The sequence below is a fragment of the Corvus cornix genome, chromosome 5, assembly GCF_000738735.6.
Source record: "Corvus cornix cornix isolate S_Up_H32 chromosome 5, ASM73873v5, whole genome shotgun sequence".
Taxonomy (NCBI): Eukaryota; Metazoa; Chordata; class Aves; order Passeriformes; family Corvidae; genus Corvus; species Corvus cornix.
The window spans coordinates 58,347,400-58,368,238 of record NC_046335.1 but is presented as its reverse complement, the minus strand read 5'-3'; the positions used below and the strand labels follow the sequence as shown (position 1 = coordinate 58,368,238).

Sequence of the window (20,839 nt, the reverse complement as noted above, 5' to 3'; positions counted from 1 at the left end):
CATGAATTAATTACTTGAACAATTAGTTCATGGCTCAAGAACATACAGGAAACTCTGAAAACAACTGTATGCAAAGTAGTATCAACATAGAAGCCAAATTAGCTGGAAATAAAGAATGCTTTCTTAATGTGTCCTTTCTTTACTCTGATCTGGTGATATTTTAATCAATTATTTAATTAAGAAAGACACATTAATTTAGAATGCCAGCATCAGCGCAGAAAGTTTCAAAGACCAGGGACAACCTGAAGGTCGTGGGTGGTGATGAGGCCATTCAGAGATAACAGGGGATCTTCCCAAATTTCTCTCTTTATTCCTGTTTGTGTTCAGTGGAGCAGTCACACCTTGCAAAGGCAGCTCAGAAAGGACAAGAAGGAGCAGGACTTTTCCTCACGGGTGTGTCCAAGCGTCTGGAAGAGGAGGGAACTTGGGAAGCGTGTGTTCGGGCGAGGAGAGCCAACCAGCCCTTGGAAGCGCAGGGAGTGGCTTGGAGTGGGGCTGTATAACGGGCAGGCCAGGATGGGCCACCCTCAGCCTGGACACGGAGCTGCAGCGCTGGCACTGGAGAATTCCAGCACGGATGGCTCCACAGACTGGCCCCAGCGAGAAGGGGACAAGACCCGTTCCAGCCTTTCCACAGCTTTTCACTTGGGAAGAGGTCGGGATCCGCAATGGCGGCAGGCAAGGCCAGGAGCAGTGGCTGGTGATTGACAGGAAGGTTTATGATGTCAGCAAGTTTTCCAAGAGACATCCCGGGGGCAGCCGGGTTATCAGCCACTATGCTGGGCAGGATGCCACGGTAAGAGCTGGGAAAGCTGTTGGAGGAAGGTGGTTCCAGTGGCAGGGAAGGAGGATGTGGTGGGAATCCTCTCTGGTGGTGGTCATCACTGTGCTTGGTCGGAGAGCAGAGTGAGAAAGCAGCACGATGATCTTGGGCTGCAGGATGTAAGGAAAAGTCCTACAAATACATTTGAACCCAGATCTTCCAGGGATTCCTGCAAAAAATCTTTGATCTAGAGGATTCCTCTGAAATCATTTGGTGCTTGTTGGCAGGAATAATAAATTCTAAGCAGATCTCCCAGACTATGCTGAAAGGAGACACTGAATTTCTGAATAGGCAGAAATCTGAGCACTGGAAACATGGGCATAAGCTTGTGATGTGGGAGATTTAATTCTTGTCATGACAAGACTCTCTGACTTGAACAAAGTTGCTTAGCCTGTCTAATCCCTCGGGTTTCAGCATGCAGAATGGGATAGCACTTCCTAACTCCCGGCCCAAAATGAACCAGATCAGTTATTTTTCATATTTAATCCCTTGCACCCTGCTTGAAACTGGGGCAAAAAAATACCCGGTGATCTCAGAGGAAGAAAAAGGAGAGGTTTGAATCTTGTTTGGTTTCTCCCAGGTTCACTGACCTTCAGAGCATAGGCCAGCCCAGAGATCCTGGTGCCATCTCCTGCACTTTCTGCCACTGGACTTTTACAGAAGGAGTCAAGGAATGCAGAATGCATGGAATGATTTGTCCCCAAGCTATGTCCTCCCAGCTCCTGCAAGGACCTGCCTTTACATCATTGTATTTATAGACAGCCAGGGGCTTTAACCACAGTGAATGTGTTTTAAAAATGACCTTTGATCTTACTTGCTTTTATTGTTGCAGTAATTACAATCTGATTTTATTTGCTCCTAAAGATGTTTTCGAACTTCTAGCTGTACTATGTCTCTTTGAAGACAGGACCACAACCAGTAGCCGAAAATCGTGGGTTCAATGTGGATTTGTGTTGCATCCTAACAACACTTTCTGTCTTGCCCTTGCTAATCTTAATCATTCTTTTTGCTTTTAAAATGCTGCTTGTTCATATATTCTAAGAAATCCACATAGAAAAGCAAGACAGGAAGGTGTCTCAAAAAATTACTGATGCAGGGGCTTTACTTAAATCAGGATCCAGGATTTTTTTTTTCCAAGACTACTCCAGAGCTCATAATTGTGTATACAAAGTGAGAATTGTCTTCCTCTGTGGGGATTATTTTGAAGATACAAGGCAACACCATTGCAGAACATTTAATTGATTGCAAATGTTGTGAGTTATGTGCGTAGTAGGTGATAGTTCCTAAAGTTAATTTCTAAAATTAATCTTAGTAAGATGCTAATCAGGGCCTAAGAGCAGGGAGGAGAAAAGACAGGCAGGACTGAGAGGCTTTCAGGGATAAGAATCTGTGATACTTATCTCATGGATAGGAGTTTCTGCTTGAAAGGATTCTGGTTCCTGTTTTCAAGCTGCAGTATAGATACTTATGGATTAAATCAGAATACCTGGCAAGAGGGAGGGATATAAAAATACATAAGGACCTGGAGGATGAGGGGCACAAAATCACGATGGAAAAATTTCCCCAGTCCTCTGGGTCTGGACAGAGTTGTTCATTTGTCACTGTGACAAAGGGTCACAAGATGTCTGTAGAAAAGCCCAAATATCCAAAAAAGTCACCTTGTTCTGACTTTTCCTATACTCAGGGAGTGACTGTCTCCAGCCAAGAGGCTCCAAGGAAGTCCTCTGTCCTCTTCCAGGAATTTGATCCTGACTAGACCTGTGCAGGATATTTGGGTCATGCTCATCCATGCTGATTTTCAGAGCCACAGTCAGCAAAATCAGACTGTTCAAAACCAGGATTTTGTTCTGTCCACTCTTTCTGGAAGGAAAAAAAGAGTATGGCCAGCCTCTTTAATTTTCTTCTGGAAAATCCACTGAGGACATGAGATAAAGAAGAGTTTTGATTCATCTGGAATCTTATCCTTTATTCCATTGTTTCTATTTGATTTTGAACTGGGATTTCAAATGGCACTTGAACAGGCCCATTTGTGTCACTACCATCACCCACTTCCCCAGAACATCAACCAGTCTGGAAATTTGGAGGGAACTGTGAGAGACACCCAGTCTGGGCTGCTGAATATGAGGCTTCAGCATCTACTTTTTATGGCCTTAGTGTTACACAGACAGGATTTCAAAGCCTCAGCCCAAGCATGGCAAAGACACACCTCATTCCCTGCTCCTGGGTTCCATCCATAGGGCAGGGCTGCTGGCTGGAGACTTCTAGGGACAGACTGTGCTGAAACAAGCAGATGAAACAACACGTTTCCCTCTGCAAAGGGTTTTTCATCAAACCCTTTCATGTTTATTACCAGCCTCGCCCAGGGGCTTTTATGAAATCTGGGCTCTTGAAATCTCTCCAGCTTCCTTGGGCCAAGCTCCAGTTGATGGCAAAGAGTGACAGGAGAGACAAAAATGGACAAGGGGAGCAGGATTTTGTGTTGTAATCCAGACCTGGGGAATGAGAGGCTCAGCTCTGGTGTTCAGTCACGTGCCCTCTCTCACTCCTTCCCTTTGTGTTCCTCAGGATGCCTTTGTGGCATTTCACAACGACAAGTCCCTGGTGCAAAAGTACCTGAAATCTCTACTGATTGGGGAGCTGGCACCAGATCAACCCAGCTTTGAGTCTAATAAAAAGGTGAGTGCCCTAGATTCCAGTGGTGGGAATGGCTTGGGGTTCAGCACGGGAGGAGAAGGAATCACCCCTGAGGGAGCACGCCTGACGCTGTGGGTGGGCAGGAGGTGGTGGTGGTGGGCAGGCATGGAAACATGACTGTCCCAGCATCACTAAATCCACTCCTGGGAGCAAGGAATGAGCTCCAGAGCCCCAAATCCTGCTCAGTTCTCCTCGCTGGGATGTCTCGGCACCAAAGCAAAAGCAAGATCTGTTGACCTCATGCATGTTTTGGCACAGAGCCCCTACTGACAGAACATCTCCTCTGACTTCTGTGGCTGCTTTGGGGCTCCTGGCTCTGCTCTATGGCATTTTCAAAGTAAACAGTGCATTGATACACACTTCACCCACAGAAATCCCTTTTCTTTACCCACAGAAATCCCTCTTGGAGGATTTTCGTGAGCTGCGCTGCACTGTTGAGAAGATGGGACTTCTGAGGCCCGATTACTTCTTCTTCTTCCTGATTTTCCTTCACCTCCTGGTGCTGGATGCTGCAGCCTGGCTCGTGGTCTGGTACTTTGGCACATCCCTGGTGCCTTTCCTGGCTGGCATGGTGTTCTTCACCACTGCCCAGGTAAACTGCTGACAAGTGCTCAATGCTGCAGACGCCCTCGGCTCTTCCAGGTGGAGAGGATTAATGGGATGTTCACGTCCCAGACATTGCCTCTCCTTAGATCCCATCATCTGGCTGAAGATGACAAGCACGTTCTACGTCACACTTTTTGTTGCCTGCAGCAAATCTCCTTTTGCTGACAGGCTGCTCCCTTGGGATGGTGGGGTTGTTGTGGAACTGGCTCCTTTCACAAGATGGGATGAGCTGATCTAATCGCTTACCCCAGCAAAAAGAGGGCATACTTCATTCTCACCTGCACTTTTGGCTCTCTGTTCCTTCTGTCAGATGGCTCTGGTATTTCTGGGGTCCTTTATGAGTCCCCACTAGCCCTGAATAGTTTTCTGCTGGATTAGTAAATTCTTCCACAGAAGGGAAGGATCCATTTCAGGGTGGCTGTAGGGAAAGAGGGAATAGGGATTTGTGACCCTCGGATGGGAGAAATTGAAGGGCGTGGCAGAAGGAGGAAAACAAGATTTTCTTATTAGCACTGAACACTTAAGTCTGCTCAGATCTCCCTGGACCAGGTGCAAATGAGGTAATTTATTTAATTAATCTGTTTTATTTGCCTAATATCTGCTAAGGCAGATGTCCCTCAAAGAGCAGTCTTGTATTTATTTCCATGGGAATATGGAATGCAGTGAAGCCACAGACTTGGAAACCGTTCCACAACAGAATTCCGTGCTGTGACAGTGAAGTTAATTGCAGTGATGCTTTGCTGCTTTCCCTATATTCCAGATGAAACCAATATCTGCAATTGAGCAGCTCTAGTGGACAGTGGCCTGGATGGAGGTTCCCAGCCCTGTGAGTGTCTCTTCCCCTCATTGGAAGGAGAATGAAACTCACACTCTGAAGTTACAGACTCATGGGGCAAATTATTGCAACCTGTTACCTTTCCTCAGTAATCCTTCTGTCTCACAGATCCAGATGGGCTGGTTCCAGCACGATCTGGGGCACTGCTCTGTCTTCAGGAGGCCCAGGTGGAATCATCTCCTGCAGACTGTGGTGATAAACATGCTGAAGGTACTGGTGAGAATGTTCTCTGGGGCTAATCGGGACTGAGCAATGGATGGGAGTGTCCCTAAATCCAGTCAGGGTCACCTGTGACGGAATTGCAACAAATAGAGATGTGATCCTTGATATTGCTCCACTTTGAATCCCTGGTGTTGCCCTTTTCCCCACGCAGGGGTTGCCTGCCAGCTGGTGGAACCACCTGCACAACCAGCACCATGCCAAGCCCAACTGCTTCCGCAAGGACCCCGACCTCAACATGCACCCTCTCCTCTTCAGCCTGGGAAAGACCCTCTCTGTGCAGGTCTGGAAAAGCAGATTTAATGACAGAAAGCTAGAATGTGAGATAGATATATATATAATATATAATGATAACAGCCCAGATTGTGCCTTGAAATGAGGTGGTCGTTAAGGTCCCTTCCAACCCAAACCATTCTGGGATTCTTTGATAATCCCCAAAGTGCTCCAAGGTCTGAGAGTCTCGTGTTATTGCAGTGCTGAGGCACCAGCTCCTGAGAAGCAAAGGCTTGAAATCAGTTCTTAAGTAAGGGCAAGCACCTTGAAGGCAGCTCCAGGGGTGAGTCAGTCCACTTGCATAGATGGTATTAGTGAGTCAGATGTTCCCTCTGGATCCTCCTGGCTGCTGGAGCTGTTGGGCACCCAAATCCTTCAGGGCCAGCGGAGCTGCCATGCACCGAACACAAACGCAGGGAATGATTTCCTAATCCTGAATTTTATGGCTTTCATAAAAAGGGAGACTATGAATAGATCCTCCCTGCTTCCATTACTGACTTCTGATAGCATCAGGATAGGCAAGGGCTCATTTGCCTTTTCTTTTCCTTGTAATTCCTTTTACTCACGGGCGATGAAATGGCCTCGTTGCAAGATAAACCAGCCTCTTAAAATAATGCCTTTCTCTCTTTTACCTGCTGAAGAAACTCTCCAAGGCACACGGAAAATTGCAGCTCTGCTGTCTCAGAAAGGTTCCTGCAATGAGGGTGACAAAAGGCTTAGTGGTGGAAAACTGTTGGCTTTCAGCTGGGAAGGATTTTGTCAGGGATTTTGGGAAAGATCTCTCATGTAGGAGCATGAGCATCCAGAGCAGGCTGGCTGTGCTCCACTGGGTCTGACAGAGTGAAAGTGTAGGAAATCAGTTCTCATGTCTTCCTGCTTTTTAACAGGATCAGAGTCAGGCACACCATGGATGGGCAAAGTGGATTTCAGGATTTTGGGGTTTTTTTAATCTGGTTCATTTGTTGTTTCAGTTTTGATCCAGTGCAGCTCCGGAAGTAGTTTGCTTTAGCTCCTTGTTGTCTTGTCTTTTGAAGTATTACATTCACAAAAATTTGGAGTGATGTTAAGAAACCTCTTGTGTAAATGGTGAAAAAATGCAGGGTGAAGAAATAAACTTAATTGTGCTTTTTATAAATATTTCAATATCTTTTAATTTTACAGCTTGGAAAGCAGAAGAAGAAGTTCATGCCTTACAATTACCAGCATAAGTATTTCTTCTGTGAGTATCCCCTAAAATCATGAGTGCATCCTCTCCCCCACAAAATAAAGGTTTTAAAAATATTCCCATTGAAGTGACAGCTCCAGGAAGCTTCCTTCATGTTAAAGAAGATCCACAGGAGAAGGAATTGCCCCTTAAGACTCTGTTTGAGTTATAAGATGTAGATGGGGGTGTATCAAACAGAGGGAAGAAAGGGATGGGGAAAGAATTGGAGAAGTGATGAGAAGAAAAGAGGAAGAGAGTATGTGGATGCATGGCAGACAGCAATTTTTCTTCCACTGGAAAAAAAGAATCATTTTTATGATGGCAGTGAAATTCCAAATGTCTCTCTCTCTGTTCTGTCCTTCAGTGCTGGCCCCACTCGCCCTCGTACCCTTCTTCCAGCTGTCAATATTCTACTTTGCAATCAAGAGGAAAAAGTGGTTGGTAAGCACTGCTTCCCTGTCTGGAAAACTCCAAAAATGTCACTGTATTCACCTTCACCTCCCGTTGGTTGGGACTGAGGGGTAAGAGAGAAGAAGGATAGAAAAGGCTGATTCTAGGCTTGCTGCAGCAAGAGAAAATTGTTTAGAAGAGGCTTTTTTAGCAGATAAATAAAAGTTATCAGGGAATTCCCAGGCCCAGAGTGTGATGGCAGGGCTGTTGTCTGCAGTTATGGATGGTTAGGTGGGAATATTTCAGGGACGCACCCACCTTGATGCAGAATGGAACTTACTCCTGATAAATCAGAAATTTGCATATAAGATCATTTTTTAAGCTGCAGTTCAAGTAGAAGGGAGAGGATGGAGTGGAGGCATTTCCTCAACAAAGGCTGATTTTCATCCTGATTTGTTTTGTTTTGTTTTGTTTTTTTTTTTAACAGGACCTGATATTGGTTGTGGCTTTCAACATCCGAGTCTGCCTCATGTACATTCCTTTAATGGGATTTAAAGCCTTCATGGTGTACTACTGGGTGTCCAGGTAACTCAGAGCCCCCCCAGAGCCCCCATAATTAAAATTTGTAACCAATATTGAGCTTCAGAGGGAAGAAATAAAAACTAGCACTGCAATTTTCTCCAAAATAAACAGTGAAGAAGAAACAGTTTAACTTCAGGGGGGTGGTGGCAGCTCAGGGGACATCTGCAGCATCTGCAACTTGAGTAGTTCTTACACTCTAAAAGTGCTTTTTTACTTGAGAAGAGACTTAGCAAAGTGTTTCAATGTTAAATTTGGATGGGATTAGAGATCTGACGAGAGTTCCTGTGTTTATCTGCCCAGATACCTTGAGAGTACCTGGTTTATTTGGGTGTCCCAGATGAATCACATCCCAATGGACATTGATTACGACAAGAATGAAGACTGGGTGTCTACTCAGGTGAGAAACTCCTTTCTTCTGGAATACTGGGTCTGCTGGTCTGAATTACAGGACAAAGACAACGTTGTTATTCTCTTAGGTTTGGTGTTGATGAGGTTTGTCCTTCCATTCATTAAATAATCATTTCTGTGATACTCAAACCATTTAAAATTTCAGTTGGAAAGCAGGACATCTAGATTTTAAAAATCCTGTTCTTTCACTGAAAGGCCTTGATGTGCTTTTCACAACCCTTTCCCCTCCCTATTATAGAAAAGTTCTGGTGGTGTAACAGCCAATCTCCTTTGTAGGCCAGCTAAAGAGAAGCAAAGTGGGATTCCTTTATTTTTACCCCGCAGGCTGCAGGTTTACTACAGATCAGATAAATCTGACAAAATTGCCTGATAAAAATGAGTATGTAAGTGGAACTTTGCTCACATCTATCCTGCCTCCAGCAGTATAACCCCACATAGTGGGTTTGAAGCAGTTTCCTGTTTTATCAAGGATAAAAATTTAGCCTGGCTAGTCTAGACTGTGCTGAATTCCTCAGGGCAATGATAGCTGTAATACCTGACATTGCCTTGATTTTTATGCTAGGTAAGGGTGGGCAGTGATTGCTGGGGGTTCAACTGTTGGATTTGCAGGAAAATAAAATCTAAATCCTGTGGGGTTTTGGTTTTTTTTTTCCCTCCCAGCTCCACGCAACCTGCAACGTGAACCAGTCTGTGTTCAATGACTGGTTCACCGGGCACCTGAACTTCCAAATCGAGCACCAGTGAGTATCATCCTGGGGGAAAAAAAATGGGAATAATCTGGGGCAGGGGGATATTTTGAACAGGGAGGAAGCCAAGTCTTGCAGTAACTGTCCCTCATCCCATTCTGCAGTCTGTTCCCCACAATGCCTCGGCACAACTACTGGAAAGTGGCTCCCCTGGTGAAAAGCCTCTGTGGCAAGCACGGCATTGAGTACAAAAGCAAGACTTTGCTGGAAGCCTTTGCAGATATTTTGCAGTAAGTATCAATTAACAAGGTGATTTTGCTCTGCAATGGCATGTAAGAGACACCCAGGCAGCCACTTCAAATCAATGTCCATGGAGAGATCAAACCTTGAGTTTATTTAGATTTTTCTAAAGGCACATTAACTTGTAAAGTTTCAAAGTTGTTTTTTTTTTTTCTCTTCCTTAAATCCTCTCAACTCATTCCCAGCTGTCGGACTTTGCTATGAGGTGTCCACTCATTTTAAAATCCATTTTTTCCATTTATTCCTTGAACTACAGTTTGCTTCCCACAAAGTTGAGCTCTGTCTCCTCCTAAGTGATTTTTTCCCTTCTGTTCCTGCAGTTCCCTGAAGGATTCTGGGGAGCACTGGCTGGAAGCATATCTGCATGGATAGAAACTGGCCACTCCCCAAGGGAATCCCTTCACCAGACAACTGCTGCCAAGAGCCAGGACACACCATCCCTCTGTGTGTCCTCAGGCATAGGAACTCAGGAGCTGGGCAAAGTTAATTTCAGTAAGAATCAAGTGGGAAAGTGGCTTCAAGATACATTTTTTCTTTGTTCCCAACCATGAACCTCTGTTTTTTCCTGCTCTCAATCTCAGAATTTAGAGATGGGCTTTTAAACTTGGGGAGAAGTAGCTCTTGAATCAGCTTGATCAGTTTAACTTTATTGGAAGTGCCAGCTCCTTGCTTATGGAAGAGGTTTGAAAGGAAATTCTCCGAGTCATAGAGTCCTGGAACGGTTTGGGTTGGAAGGGACCTTAAAGATTGTCTTGTTCCACCCCCTACCGTGGGCAGGGACACCTTCCACCAGATCAGGTTGCTCCAAACCCTGTCCAGCCTGGCCTTGAACACTTCCAGGGATGGAGCAGTCACAGCTTCCCTGGGAATCCTGTTCCAGTGCCTCACAATAAAGAATTGCTTCCTAATATCCAATCTACACCCACCCTCTGTCAGTTCAAAACTCTCGTCCCTCATCCTGTCCCTACAAGTCCTCATAAACACTCTCCATCTTCTTCACAAGCCTCTTGCAGTATTAAGGTCTCCTTAGTGTTTTTGGCTCAGTGGACCAGTGAAAAAAAGCAGGGAAAGTGCAGGAAGTCAGGAGACATTAGGCCAGGGGGAATTTTTAAGGGATATTCTAGAACAGATCAAATAAAAGTGCGAAGAACAAGGTGGCCTGGGGCATGTCCCCATCGCTTCTGGTCACGTGTGGAGCCCTTGCTCTGAGCACTAAGGGTTGTAACAGGTTCTGCTCGTGGCTTGCTTGGGCAGGCAGATCAGCTGGGGGCTGGTTACACCTGCAGCAGCCAGTGTGAGCACAGTTTGTATGGCAGGCAGTGTTTATAGGCATAAATACATGTCTGGGTTTTAACTGAGTGCTGACTGTGCTGTCAGATTGGATTTCTGGTGTAGACCAGCATTGAATCAGGCTGAGAAGACAAGGCACTGAGGAGTAGGTCCAGATTTCAAGGATATTTACAGTACTTTTGCTTTTAAATACATATATATGTTACATTTTATCTAAGTTTACCTCTTGGTAGTTAGGACAATTAGATTCACAAGAGAATGATGAATAAAGTTTTCTTCTTCATGATTTTTAGATTGAAGTCAAAGCCTGTTTTAGAAGGAGCTCTGATTAATCTTGCTGATTTTGAAAAGAAATTATGATTCAATGACATTTCCTAATGCCCCATAGAGCAAACATATTCCATTATGGGACTGGCAGAACCCGTGTGGTGCCGTAGCCACCTCACTGACCCAAACCCATGAAGGTTTTCGTGGCAAGGACCTGTGATGGCAAATAAAGAGACAATTTGCCCATAAAAGCAAAGGCCATGTGGTTCTTCTCCTCTGCCGTTCACACCCAGAACTTCCAGTGGATAAATCACCCACAGGAGGAAGATGTGGGAGATTAAAAAGCAGCTCACTTGTGCTGCAGTTTACAGATACCAACACCTCTCTTCTGGGTAACAAGACCAAGCCCAACAAACAAAGCAGAAGGAGTATGGAGTTTTTATTTTTGCCTTTGTTTTTATTCAGAACATCTCCATTTCTGCTTTTTGTTCATATTTTTGTGTGCAGGTGCAGGTACCAATAACACTGTTCTGGTTATTTCGTAATAATGGCTGACAGATGTCTTTGAAAAGGGTCCTGTTTAGAAAAGTAGTTATTAAAAAGTGTTTAAAATGTAGTTTGGAAATCCCTGCTAACTGGTCCCTACAGCAATTACGCATTCCCAAATCCAGGGCTGGTTATAATGGTGGTATCCATAATTATTTGCAAAAGTAGCAACATTTTATATGTATTGAAGGGATAATAGTGTGTTGAGGTGAATGCAGGAATTTCATGGTACTACATGAAGACATTTTAAAATTGATGTCCTGCTGAAGGTAATACAAATGTTAAGGATTCCTCCTTTTTTTTTTACCAGTGAGACTTGAAAGCTGTGCTGATCCTGAGTCCCACCAAAATCAATACAAAGCTGAATCAAAAGGGTTCTTTGTGGTGTCAGTCTCATAAATCAAACTGATCATTCGTAGTGTTTAATTAGAATTCTGCTTATTTGAATGTCATTATTTATTGAGTCTTTTTTCAACCTGGTTTTAATTAAAACATTTCTGTCTCTTATTTGTCGCAACAGGCTGCTCTATGTCGATAACAATTTCTTTATCTTTTTAATAAAGGTTATTAAGAGTGGAGCTGGTTTACCTTGGTTAAACTCTAACATGTTTTACAAACTCTAGGGGGTCAGGTGAGGACTGTAATGTTCCCTGAAAGACAATATTTGCCATCTGGAATACCTGGAAGAGACAAGGAAATTAGGCAGATATTTTGCAGAATCCTTCTGGCTGCAGGAGTTTGTGCTGAGATATTGCTGGAAGTGGTTCCCTTATCCAGGCAGAGCAAAAGCTCTTTTGTATCTTTTTGTTCTTCCCTCAGGTCCCAGATTTAGGGATGCAATTGGATAAGATGCTTTGGGTGGAATCTGATGAATAGGATTTAGAAATGGATGGAACAACTCCCTTTTCTGCCGTTGTCCTGCTCTGTGTGGCAGCACCTCAGCCTAGCACCTCTTTCCTGTGTGTAAAATGACTCACTCATGCACTGCACTCTTACCAGCCACCCCTGCAAAAAAAAATCCTTCTGTTTTATTGCCTAAAAACGCTTCAGTGATTGGTTGGAAAGCAACTTGTTGCCTGACTTGAAGGAAATTGCTGTTTCTATATCCATAAAGAGAGAGCCAGCCAGAAACAGAGGTTGTATTTACACTGAACTCCGAGAAAACAGGTGATTTAATTCCAGCTTGCCACCTAAAATGCCTTTTCCTCAGATGTTGCCCACAGAACGTGTGTTCTGCTATTACTCCTAAGCCCTTGAAGTGCTGAGCTGTGCTCCCCTGCAAGTACGGAGCTGCCTCTGTCTGAGCAATTTTCTTCTTATCACCCACCCAAGGGTGGGGCGTGCTTGGTTTTCCTGGCTGCCGTCCCCCTGAGGGGCCTCATCCCGTGGGCATGCTTGGATCACACTCTTACAGGCAGGACTGTGCTTCCCAGAGGATATTTATGGCTGATTTCTCTCAAAAATGGAGCTGGGAGAGGCAATCCTGCATCCTTTGTAATTAAACTTGTAAGAGTGATGTGGTACCTAAGGTTTTAGGTGAGGCCACAGCCCTTCAGTTCAACCTGTCCCTCAGGAAATTGCTCATCTCCTCCATGGATTGTGGCAGGTTGGCATCAAAATATTAATTCTTTCACTGTGCTTCAAGTCTTCTTAACTGGTGAGGGGTGAGGATGTCCCTCAGTTAAACTCTTGGCCTCTCAAGGGTATTTTTCTATTTTCTCAGGAAAATATAAATGCATCTTTCACATGTCCTCTTATTGTTGGTGATAGATGAGGAAAAATCAAGTGAAATAATCAGAAATCAAGTGAAATAATCTTTACTGATTTGTCTGATCACTAAACTCAATCTAGACTGAAAAAAATCGTTTTTCCCTGAAGGATCTACATTCCCTCTTGGAAGTAACACCTGAAAACACATATAAAGAGATGTAAAAATACATATTTTAGGGATGGTTTAGGTTCTGGAAATGGTCTAGAACTCTCTCTATTGACTGTTCTGTCCTTACTGAAATTTACCACTCAAGTCATATTTAGCCTATCTGTGTCTTTTATCTGCAGGGTGGTTATGCTCAGAAGAGTAAATATGTTTATATTTGAGATTTTGATTTTGTGGGGTTTTTTTTCCATTCTAAAAAAAACCAAACCAACCCATGCTCAGCCACCCATGCTATCTTTTTGTGCCAATTAATCTAGTTTATTGATTGAAGGTGTTGACACAAAGGTGCCCACTGGAGCTGTTATTCCAATCTATGATGGGTTAGGAGAGATTCAGTTTAAATGTATTCATGAAATAAAAACAAAGGCAATTTTTAAAAATCCCTTGCGTTGTGGGGGTTTTAATAGTATGTGACACCTGAAAAAATCCAGCAGGAACATCCAGAATCCAGCCCTGTGAGGAGACCATTGAGCAAGAACAAGCTAATTATGCAAATGAAGCCCATGTTCCCTGCAAGAACTGCTGCACACAGCGATCTGCATGCCCTTCATTTTCACTCTGACTCATAATTCCACTTTAGGGAGCAGAACTGTGCACACTGCTTGGATCCCAGTCTGTGAAGGGCTGGGGTTTGCTTACGTGGGCTTTTCGACTCGTTTACAACCTGTTGGATCAGTGTCAGCTTCCATTCATGGTCTGTGGGGTTTCCAGAGCAACAAACAGGCAGGAGAGGGCAAAAGAGAGACCACATCAGATCAGAGCCTTATTGCAGTGCCCAAAAGTGGATGCCTGAAGAAGGAAATAAACCCAGCTTCAACAGGGTTTATTTTGTTATCCTACATGCACTGAATCCACAGGGACTTACCCCATGTGGGAAGAGGCAGCTCTGACCACAGTGATTTAAAGGGTGGCTCTTCTGAGGAATTACTCATTTCACTCCCAGTGATTTGTTAGGACCTTTGGAATTGCATCCTCATGCCAGAGGTCCCAAATATTCATCTAACCTTCTTCTGTTCCTCTGGAATGATGAAATAGCCTAAAACTCTTTGACCTGTTGCAATAGTGGATTTACCAGGCTGCGCCTCCTCATGAAGTTGAAAGAGGATTTGTCTTTATTTTTTATTTTTGCCTTTATTTTCTTGTGGAAGTGGGTGTTAGATCTACACTCACCACCACAACAACAAAAAAAACCCAAACAAAAACCTCTAAACCAAACCCAAAACCCACATAAAAAAATACATATTAAAACATCTATGCCATAAAAAAAATTACGTCAAACTAAGATTCCTGTTATGTCAGGGAGAGAGGAGCCAATCAGTTTTGGAATGTTCTGCCTGAGCTTTTTCTCAGGGAAGTAGATGGGATACAAATTCCAGCTGGGATTTCTGATGCCTGTTTCAACACCCCATTGTGAAGCTCCGATTTGCTGAATCAGAAATCTATCAGCTGTGCACAGCAATGAGCAAAGCAAAGCAGGCAGGGACTACCCAGCAAAATGCTCATTATAGTTATTTAAATATCAGCTGTGGGATGTGAGCTAAAAGCTTGATATTGCAGCACACAAAATTTGCTCAATGCAAGTGGTGGTGATGTAAGATTTTTAACCCTAGGATTGAAGTTGCAGGCTGTGGGTGTGTGAAAATGAAAGAGATGCTCTCAGGGTAGTTTTAAATGCCCTTTTATTAACTCACTTCTCCTTTTTATTGCTCCTACCAACTCTTAAATGAAAATATCCCTTGAGTAAGAAGGTGATACATGCTGACAGCCAGTGAAGTGAGGGAGAACAGCCAATGTGACTGTCCACCTGACAGTCCTGAATTCTGTGGTCTCTGGAACGAGCCGAAATCCAGCAGTGCCCAAAACGGTGGTAGAAAAAGCACTGAGGGAACTTTTCCCTGACTCAAGTAAGGTGGGTTTGGAACTATCATTTACAGTTTGAACATCTCTCTGAAATGTCTCCCCTCCAATGAAAAATCTCAACTCCTTTTTGTCCCTTTAAAATTTAACTCCATGCATCAGGGCCCTGAGCTCTTAATTTTGACTCCTTGTATTTAAAAATAATTGATGATGAAAGGCCCTGTGTTATATCTTTAACCAACATCCCCTTTTTTTCAGTATAAACTCTTAATTTGTATCCTTGCTACACTCCCCACTCCAAAATCTGAATATCTCTGGATAACTTCACTGCCTGTGTGAATTATCTTGCCACCTCCATCTCTCCCTAATAACACCTTGGGAAGGGATCTGCCTTTGGGCTACTCTCTCCAGTTTTGTTATTCCTGGGATTCTGCCACTATTCCCCCCCTAAGCTGGTTTGAAATAAATATTGGGGGGATATCCAGAGGAATGCCTGGATTTAGGCAGCTGGGCTAAATAAAATCTGCTGGTATTTCCTACCACAAGTACACCCAGTGTCTTAAGAGAGCAGAGGAGGAGAGATCCCAGCTAATGTCCTGCAAATTTGTTGACAGTATGCCAAGATAACAGATGTAATGCCAACAAATCCAAGCAGCTGGCTTTTCCAGGGAGCTGCACAAGATCCCAGTTCCCTATCCTTGTATTCCTTGTATTATGGTGCCTTTTGGGCCTTCATCAGCACCAACTGCAGTCCTCTTATGTTGCCAGGGCCTCACCACCCTCACAGGGAAGAATTTCTTCCCATTATCCAATCCAAGCCCACCCTCTGGCAGTTTAAAGCCACTCCCCAGTGTCCCAGGAAATAAAAACCTTCAATTTTTCTCTTAATGAAAACATGACTTCAGAAAACATCTGTGGAATATAATTTCCTTTGCTGCTGCTGCTGCTTCAGCGCTGCAATCCCTGTGGAACAGAAGATTCCTGGAAAAGGAATTCTCTCTTGACTAACACACTCTTAAATATGACCTCAGATATTAAAAGTGAGTTTGAGGCATCACTGCCTCGTTCATGCAGTGTTTTATTGCCTGTTGTCACCCTTCAGTTGCATGAACCAGGGTGTGCCTGGTGTCTTCTTGTCTGAATCTGTTGACAGCAAGATAATCCCTCTTGTCTCTGCAAAGAAACCCTCTTAACAGGTTTCCCACTGGGAGAGCTGGGACCTGGCAAGCCCAGAGCTCATCTTCGAGCTCAGCTTGGCCTCTGGTTCACTGCTTGATACTTTTAGCATCATTCCCACCTGGAACTGGGAGTAAACCTTGCCTGCTCCAGGTGCTCCAGTGCTTACTAAAGCTGAATTTTGGCCGTGGCCATGTGCTCCCCCCCGTTGGTAAATGCATCCAGGTGACCCTGGAATACATGCCAGGATTACACTTTACATTTTCTAAACCCAAAATGTGAAATCACCTGATTTTGGAGTAATCGTCATAATCCTCAGCTACTGGGGGTATTTCACCTCAGTTCATAAGGGGAGTCAGAACTTCCCCTTAAGATTTGAAATCAAATAAAAACTTCTTAAAATTTTATTTCTCAGGTGATTTCAAAGGAGTGTTTGACTGAATGTGGATCTGGAGACAACCACTGTGTTTTTCTCCACTCCCTAGGAAGAAATAGCTGAGTTTGTAGTTGATTGACATTGGGACAGCTAAAGAGAGGAAGGATCAGCTGGAGGGGTTCTCAAGGAGAAAACCGGGAAAAGATGAGGAAAAATTATCCAAGTCTGCCTCCCTGTGGCAGCGTCTCGCTGTTGCACCTGGAAATGGGCCAGTTTTTCCCTTTTCCTTGGACAAATTCCTCCCTGGAACAGCTGCTGTGAGTAAGACAGAAATGTTATCCAAATCACAGTAACAAATGACAATATAACAGTATATAAAAAAACCCAATATAACTAAATAACAATAGAAAAAAACCTTAAATATCTTTCTTCTGGGTTACATTTGTATTAGGTGTATTTGAAAATGAAAAAGTGGTGTAGTTGTAACAATTAATTTATAGCAGCTTTGAAGCTGGAGCTATTCAACCAAAGCTCTTCCCTGGGGGTAAAAGAACCCAAATTATCTCCAGACAAAAAATCCAACTTGCAAGTAGCTCATAAAAGAGAGAAAAAAATGGCATGAAAACTCTAACTTTTTTGTGGCTTAATTTGAAATAATGGTGTATTTGGAAGCCAGGACCACACAGGACTTAAAGTTCACAAATTTCATCCCAAACCTGTATATTTTAGAGAAGACATTCCATCTCCTGAACAAGAAGGATCATTGTCCACGTGGAATTTCACAGTGTGAGAATTGGCTCACCTGTTTTGCCACCAAATCGTGAGGGTTTATTCACAAAATAGAGGCCTTGTCAGCCTGCAAGCCACAACAAGGAGGTCCGGCCTCTCGCCTCACGTTTAGTGCTGCCTTTCCATGCCATGGGGAGAAAGGAGCCAACAACAGGCCTGCTCCTCATCACCTGCCTTTTGGGCACAGCTTTGGATGCTGGGAGGGGTTTGCCAGCATCCAGGAGGGCAAATGTCACCTTTGAGGTGATTTTCTACCACAGAAGGTGTTTGCTACCAGTTTTTGGCGCCTCATTTTCTGAGGGGAAAGACTCGCAGTTTGGATGACAGGTCAGAGTCCTTGAGTTCCCTTCTCCTCCAAAACCTCTTCTCCAAGGAATGGAGCACAGGAATAGCTCCATGGCCCCTCATATCAGTAGCCTTTTCTTTCAATCCATCTTATAAAAAATGGAAGGGGATGTGGTATTTCCATTGCTTGCTCCGTGTAGTATCCTGTGAGAGACCAGCAGTGGCTGGGCCTGACTCAGCCTTGGATGGTTAAACTCATTCCTTTGCTTCCCTCTGCAGCTCCCAAAGCCCTGTTATGCCTCTTCCAACAGGAAATTTAATTGCATTGTGTCCCTGGTATAATCCCTAAAGCTGCAAATTAATTACTGGGCCTGTCATTCCAGGACACTGGGAGATCCCACTGTGGTGAGGGAATTATTTCCAGATCCACGTCCCCCTGGGATAATCCCAGCTGCTGTCAAGCTTTCTGTTCCATGCCCAAAGGACAGCACTTGGAGTGTGTGGTGTGTTTTGGTGCCTGGCACCTCCTCAGGTTTGCAATCTGTGAGCAATCAGGACATAAACAAGGAGTAGCTGCTCAGGACTATTATCCAATTAGTACCTCAGAAGTATCCCACAGGCACAGCCCAAAGCCTGTGTTTGTCTCGTCAAGGATTAGGAGTGATTCAGAGAAGTCAAATGCAGTACTGGCGCAATATCCACTAATATCCATCACACTGGGCTGGAGCAAAAGGATTTATAATGCAATTTCCCTCCAAGGATAACCCTCAAGCTGGCTCATGGAGCACCTAAAGAAGATACCATACTAGAAGAACAAAGCATTCCAACCAGTTAACCTATGGAATAGTAATCCATGAATCCAAACAAAGATCTAGGATCTGTCCCTTAATGGACTTGTCTCAGTTAGGATCCCTCAGCTCAAGGATGTAGAGCTGAGAGGAGACGGACTGCACATGAAAGTTCACCTTAAATCTACACCATTTGCCTGTTTTGTATTCTCACCACGCATTATAACTTCCCCAGCTATTTTTTCAGTCTTTGCTTCCTTCAGAAGCTGCTTTATCTGCCTCCGTTCTAACATTTCTTTTTATTTTAAGGATACCTTTTTTTCCCCGAAAACTTTTAACCTTCTGTTTTGCTTAGGTAGTTTTAAATGGTGCATACTCTGATAAACTCCTATGAACATTTACTCTTTGCTTGCTGACTCATGATTAGAAAAAGCTTAGGTAAAAAACAGCTGGGAATGGTTAACTGTACTTTTACCAATATTTCTTTCAATAATACAAGCTAGTTTTGATTGAAGAGCATAAAATAATATTCTAAAAAAACACAAGGGGACATTAAACAATCTGGTCAGCATTAATAATAACTAGTGATGGCAGGTTCTTAAGACTTTGAGCAATTGATTATCTACAGCAAGTAATTAGATTCTTGAGATAACTTATCTAATGGCACTGGAAAAGGATAATGATAAACTATTGCTGATCCATGGAAGCTCCGCAGGGACTGTGCAAGGAAATATTTAAATATTTGTTGTAATTTATGAATGTTTTTATTCTAATGACTGTTTGAAACCAGTCAAATCTCTCCACCGTGTGTTCCTCAACAATTTTAACCTTATAGATCCTTTAAATGTTTTTTGGAGAAGATAATTAAAGGTTCTGCCCGAAAAATGAGACATTTTGATTATAGGATACAGAAAACTTTGAGCTTAACTGCTGGTTTTGTCCCTGAGCAGGAGCAATGACGTATGAGCATCTCCTGCCCTATATGAAGATATTTATGACACAAAACCCTCTTAAAGGAGGCGCTGCAGTGCAACTTTCATTTATCTGTGCTTACCACAGATATTGGTTGATTAAATGATATTAATGATATAGCTCTTTGTACATTGGACACTACTATGAAAGAAAGATACCATATTTTTAGAGTTCCTAATCGATGTGTAAGAGGTTTCCAACAGGTATTGTTATTACACACATGCAATGGCACAGGTTTTGACTGTCTGAGTCGCAGCCTTTATTTTACAACACTGAAGCTGCGGCTCATAAACCCTGTGGTTTCCAGAGCGAGCTGCCCTTGTACACCCGGGGCTGTGATGTTGGTGTGTCCTGTGCCTATGTCCCTGTAGTGGACTGACCCTGAGTTGATGGACAGTCTTTTAATGACGCTTCTCACGATTTATACACATTTAAACCGCACGGAAAGGCGGGAATTGCCTTCCGTCCGAGCGGAAAGCTGAGGGGCTCCGAGCCTCCGGGGCCCGCCGGGCCGGGGCCCCTTCCCCCTTCCCCTTTTCCCAACACCGCGGCACGGACCCTGTGTCACTGCTGGGGGGGAACTGTCCCAGAGCCGCAGGCAGCTAAAGCCAGCCATGGACTGCCACACAGCTAAACCCATCCGGCGCGGCTCCCTGGGACCGGCGGGTCCCTCTCCTCGCCACACGCAGAGCCAGCGGGAGCCGGCGGAGCCTCCTGTCTGCAGCCAGCACACTTCGTGCTGAACTGAAGAGGACACCACACAGCCAGCAGCACAAAGGGAGCGAGGCTTTCTCTACCATAAAGCCTGAACAAGAACACTCTTCAACGTGGCGGCTTCGGAGTCAGAGAGAAGAGAAAGCGAGTCCTGTGGGACGGGGCTGGAAATGGCGACGGGAGAAAAGAGGGCGGTGCCGCGATTCTGGCGCGGAGCTTAAAAAAACTTCTTGCATGCCGTGGTAAGAAACTGTAATATCACAAACTGTTTGTCTCTTTAATCCATTTGAAGTACATGGGGGGATGAGAAATTCACGTGTGGCCCGTGAAAATTGTGAAGAGTGCCTATGCCAGGCTATATAGGAGCAGCGAGAGGCTTTTTAGAGACTTGTGGCGAAGAAAGCCTTTGTGTTCAGGCCAAAATAACTCCATCCTTAAAAAGATTAATAACCCCATGTGGTGGGCCATGTTTGGCAGTGTGAAGGAACTGTGAGATTTTTCATGGGAGAGATGTTTTGCACCACAGCAGATGGTTTCTTTCTGGGCGGGTCTGCTGTTGGTGGCACTTTGGGAGCCACGTGCAGCTGAAGAAAACCCTTTTTTTTTCCTTAAGCATAAGAAAGAGACTTATCAAGAACTGCAACACTGACTAAAATCCCGTGTTCTGTTACCCTTTGTGTGAGTTGGGAAAAAAGAGGAAAGTGGCTGGGAAGGGTGTTGCTTTAATTTCTTGTTATTTCTCTTTTAATTCTATTAAGTAATAAAACTTTTTCTTTGTACTGCAGCTGTTTAAGGTTTGTGCCTGCTTTGCTTTCTCCTAATT

At 44.0% G+C, this 20,839-nt stretch overlaps 1 protein-coding gene across 1 annotated transcript; it reads left to right on the top strand.

Moving 5' to 3' along the window:
- The first annotated feature begins 324 nt into the window (after positions 1–324).
- On the top strand, positions 325–9,812 carry LOC104697620 (acyl-CoA (8-3)-desaturase-like). Its single transcript, XM_019293706.2, has 12 exons — positions 325–796; positions 3,389–3,499; positions 3,912–4,109; positions 5,067–5,168; positions 5,332–5,460; positions 6,612–6,669; positions 7,019–7,095; positions 7,532–7,629; positions 7,927–8,023; positions 8,695–8,774; positions 8,885–9,010; positions 9,341–9,812. The coding sequence occupies exons 1-12, from the start codon at positions 578–580 to the stop codon at positions 9,390–9,392; spliced, it is 1,347 nt and encodes a 448-aa protein (XP_019149251.1). The 5' UTR covers positions 325–577; the 3' UTR covers positions 9,393–9,812.
- Positions 9,813–20,839: the final 11,027 nt, after the last annotated feature.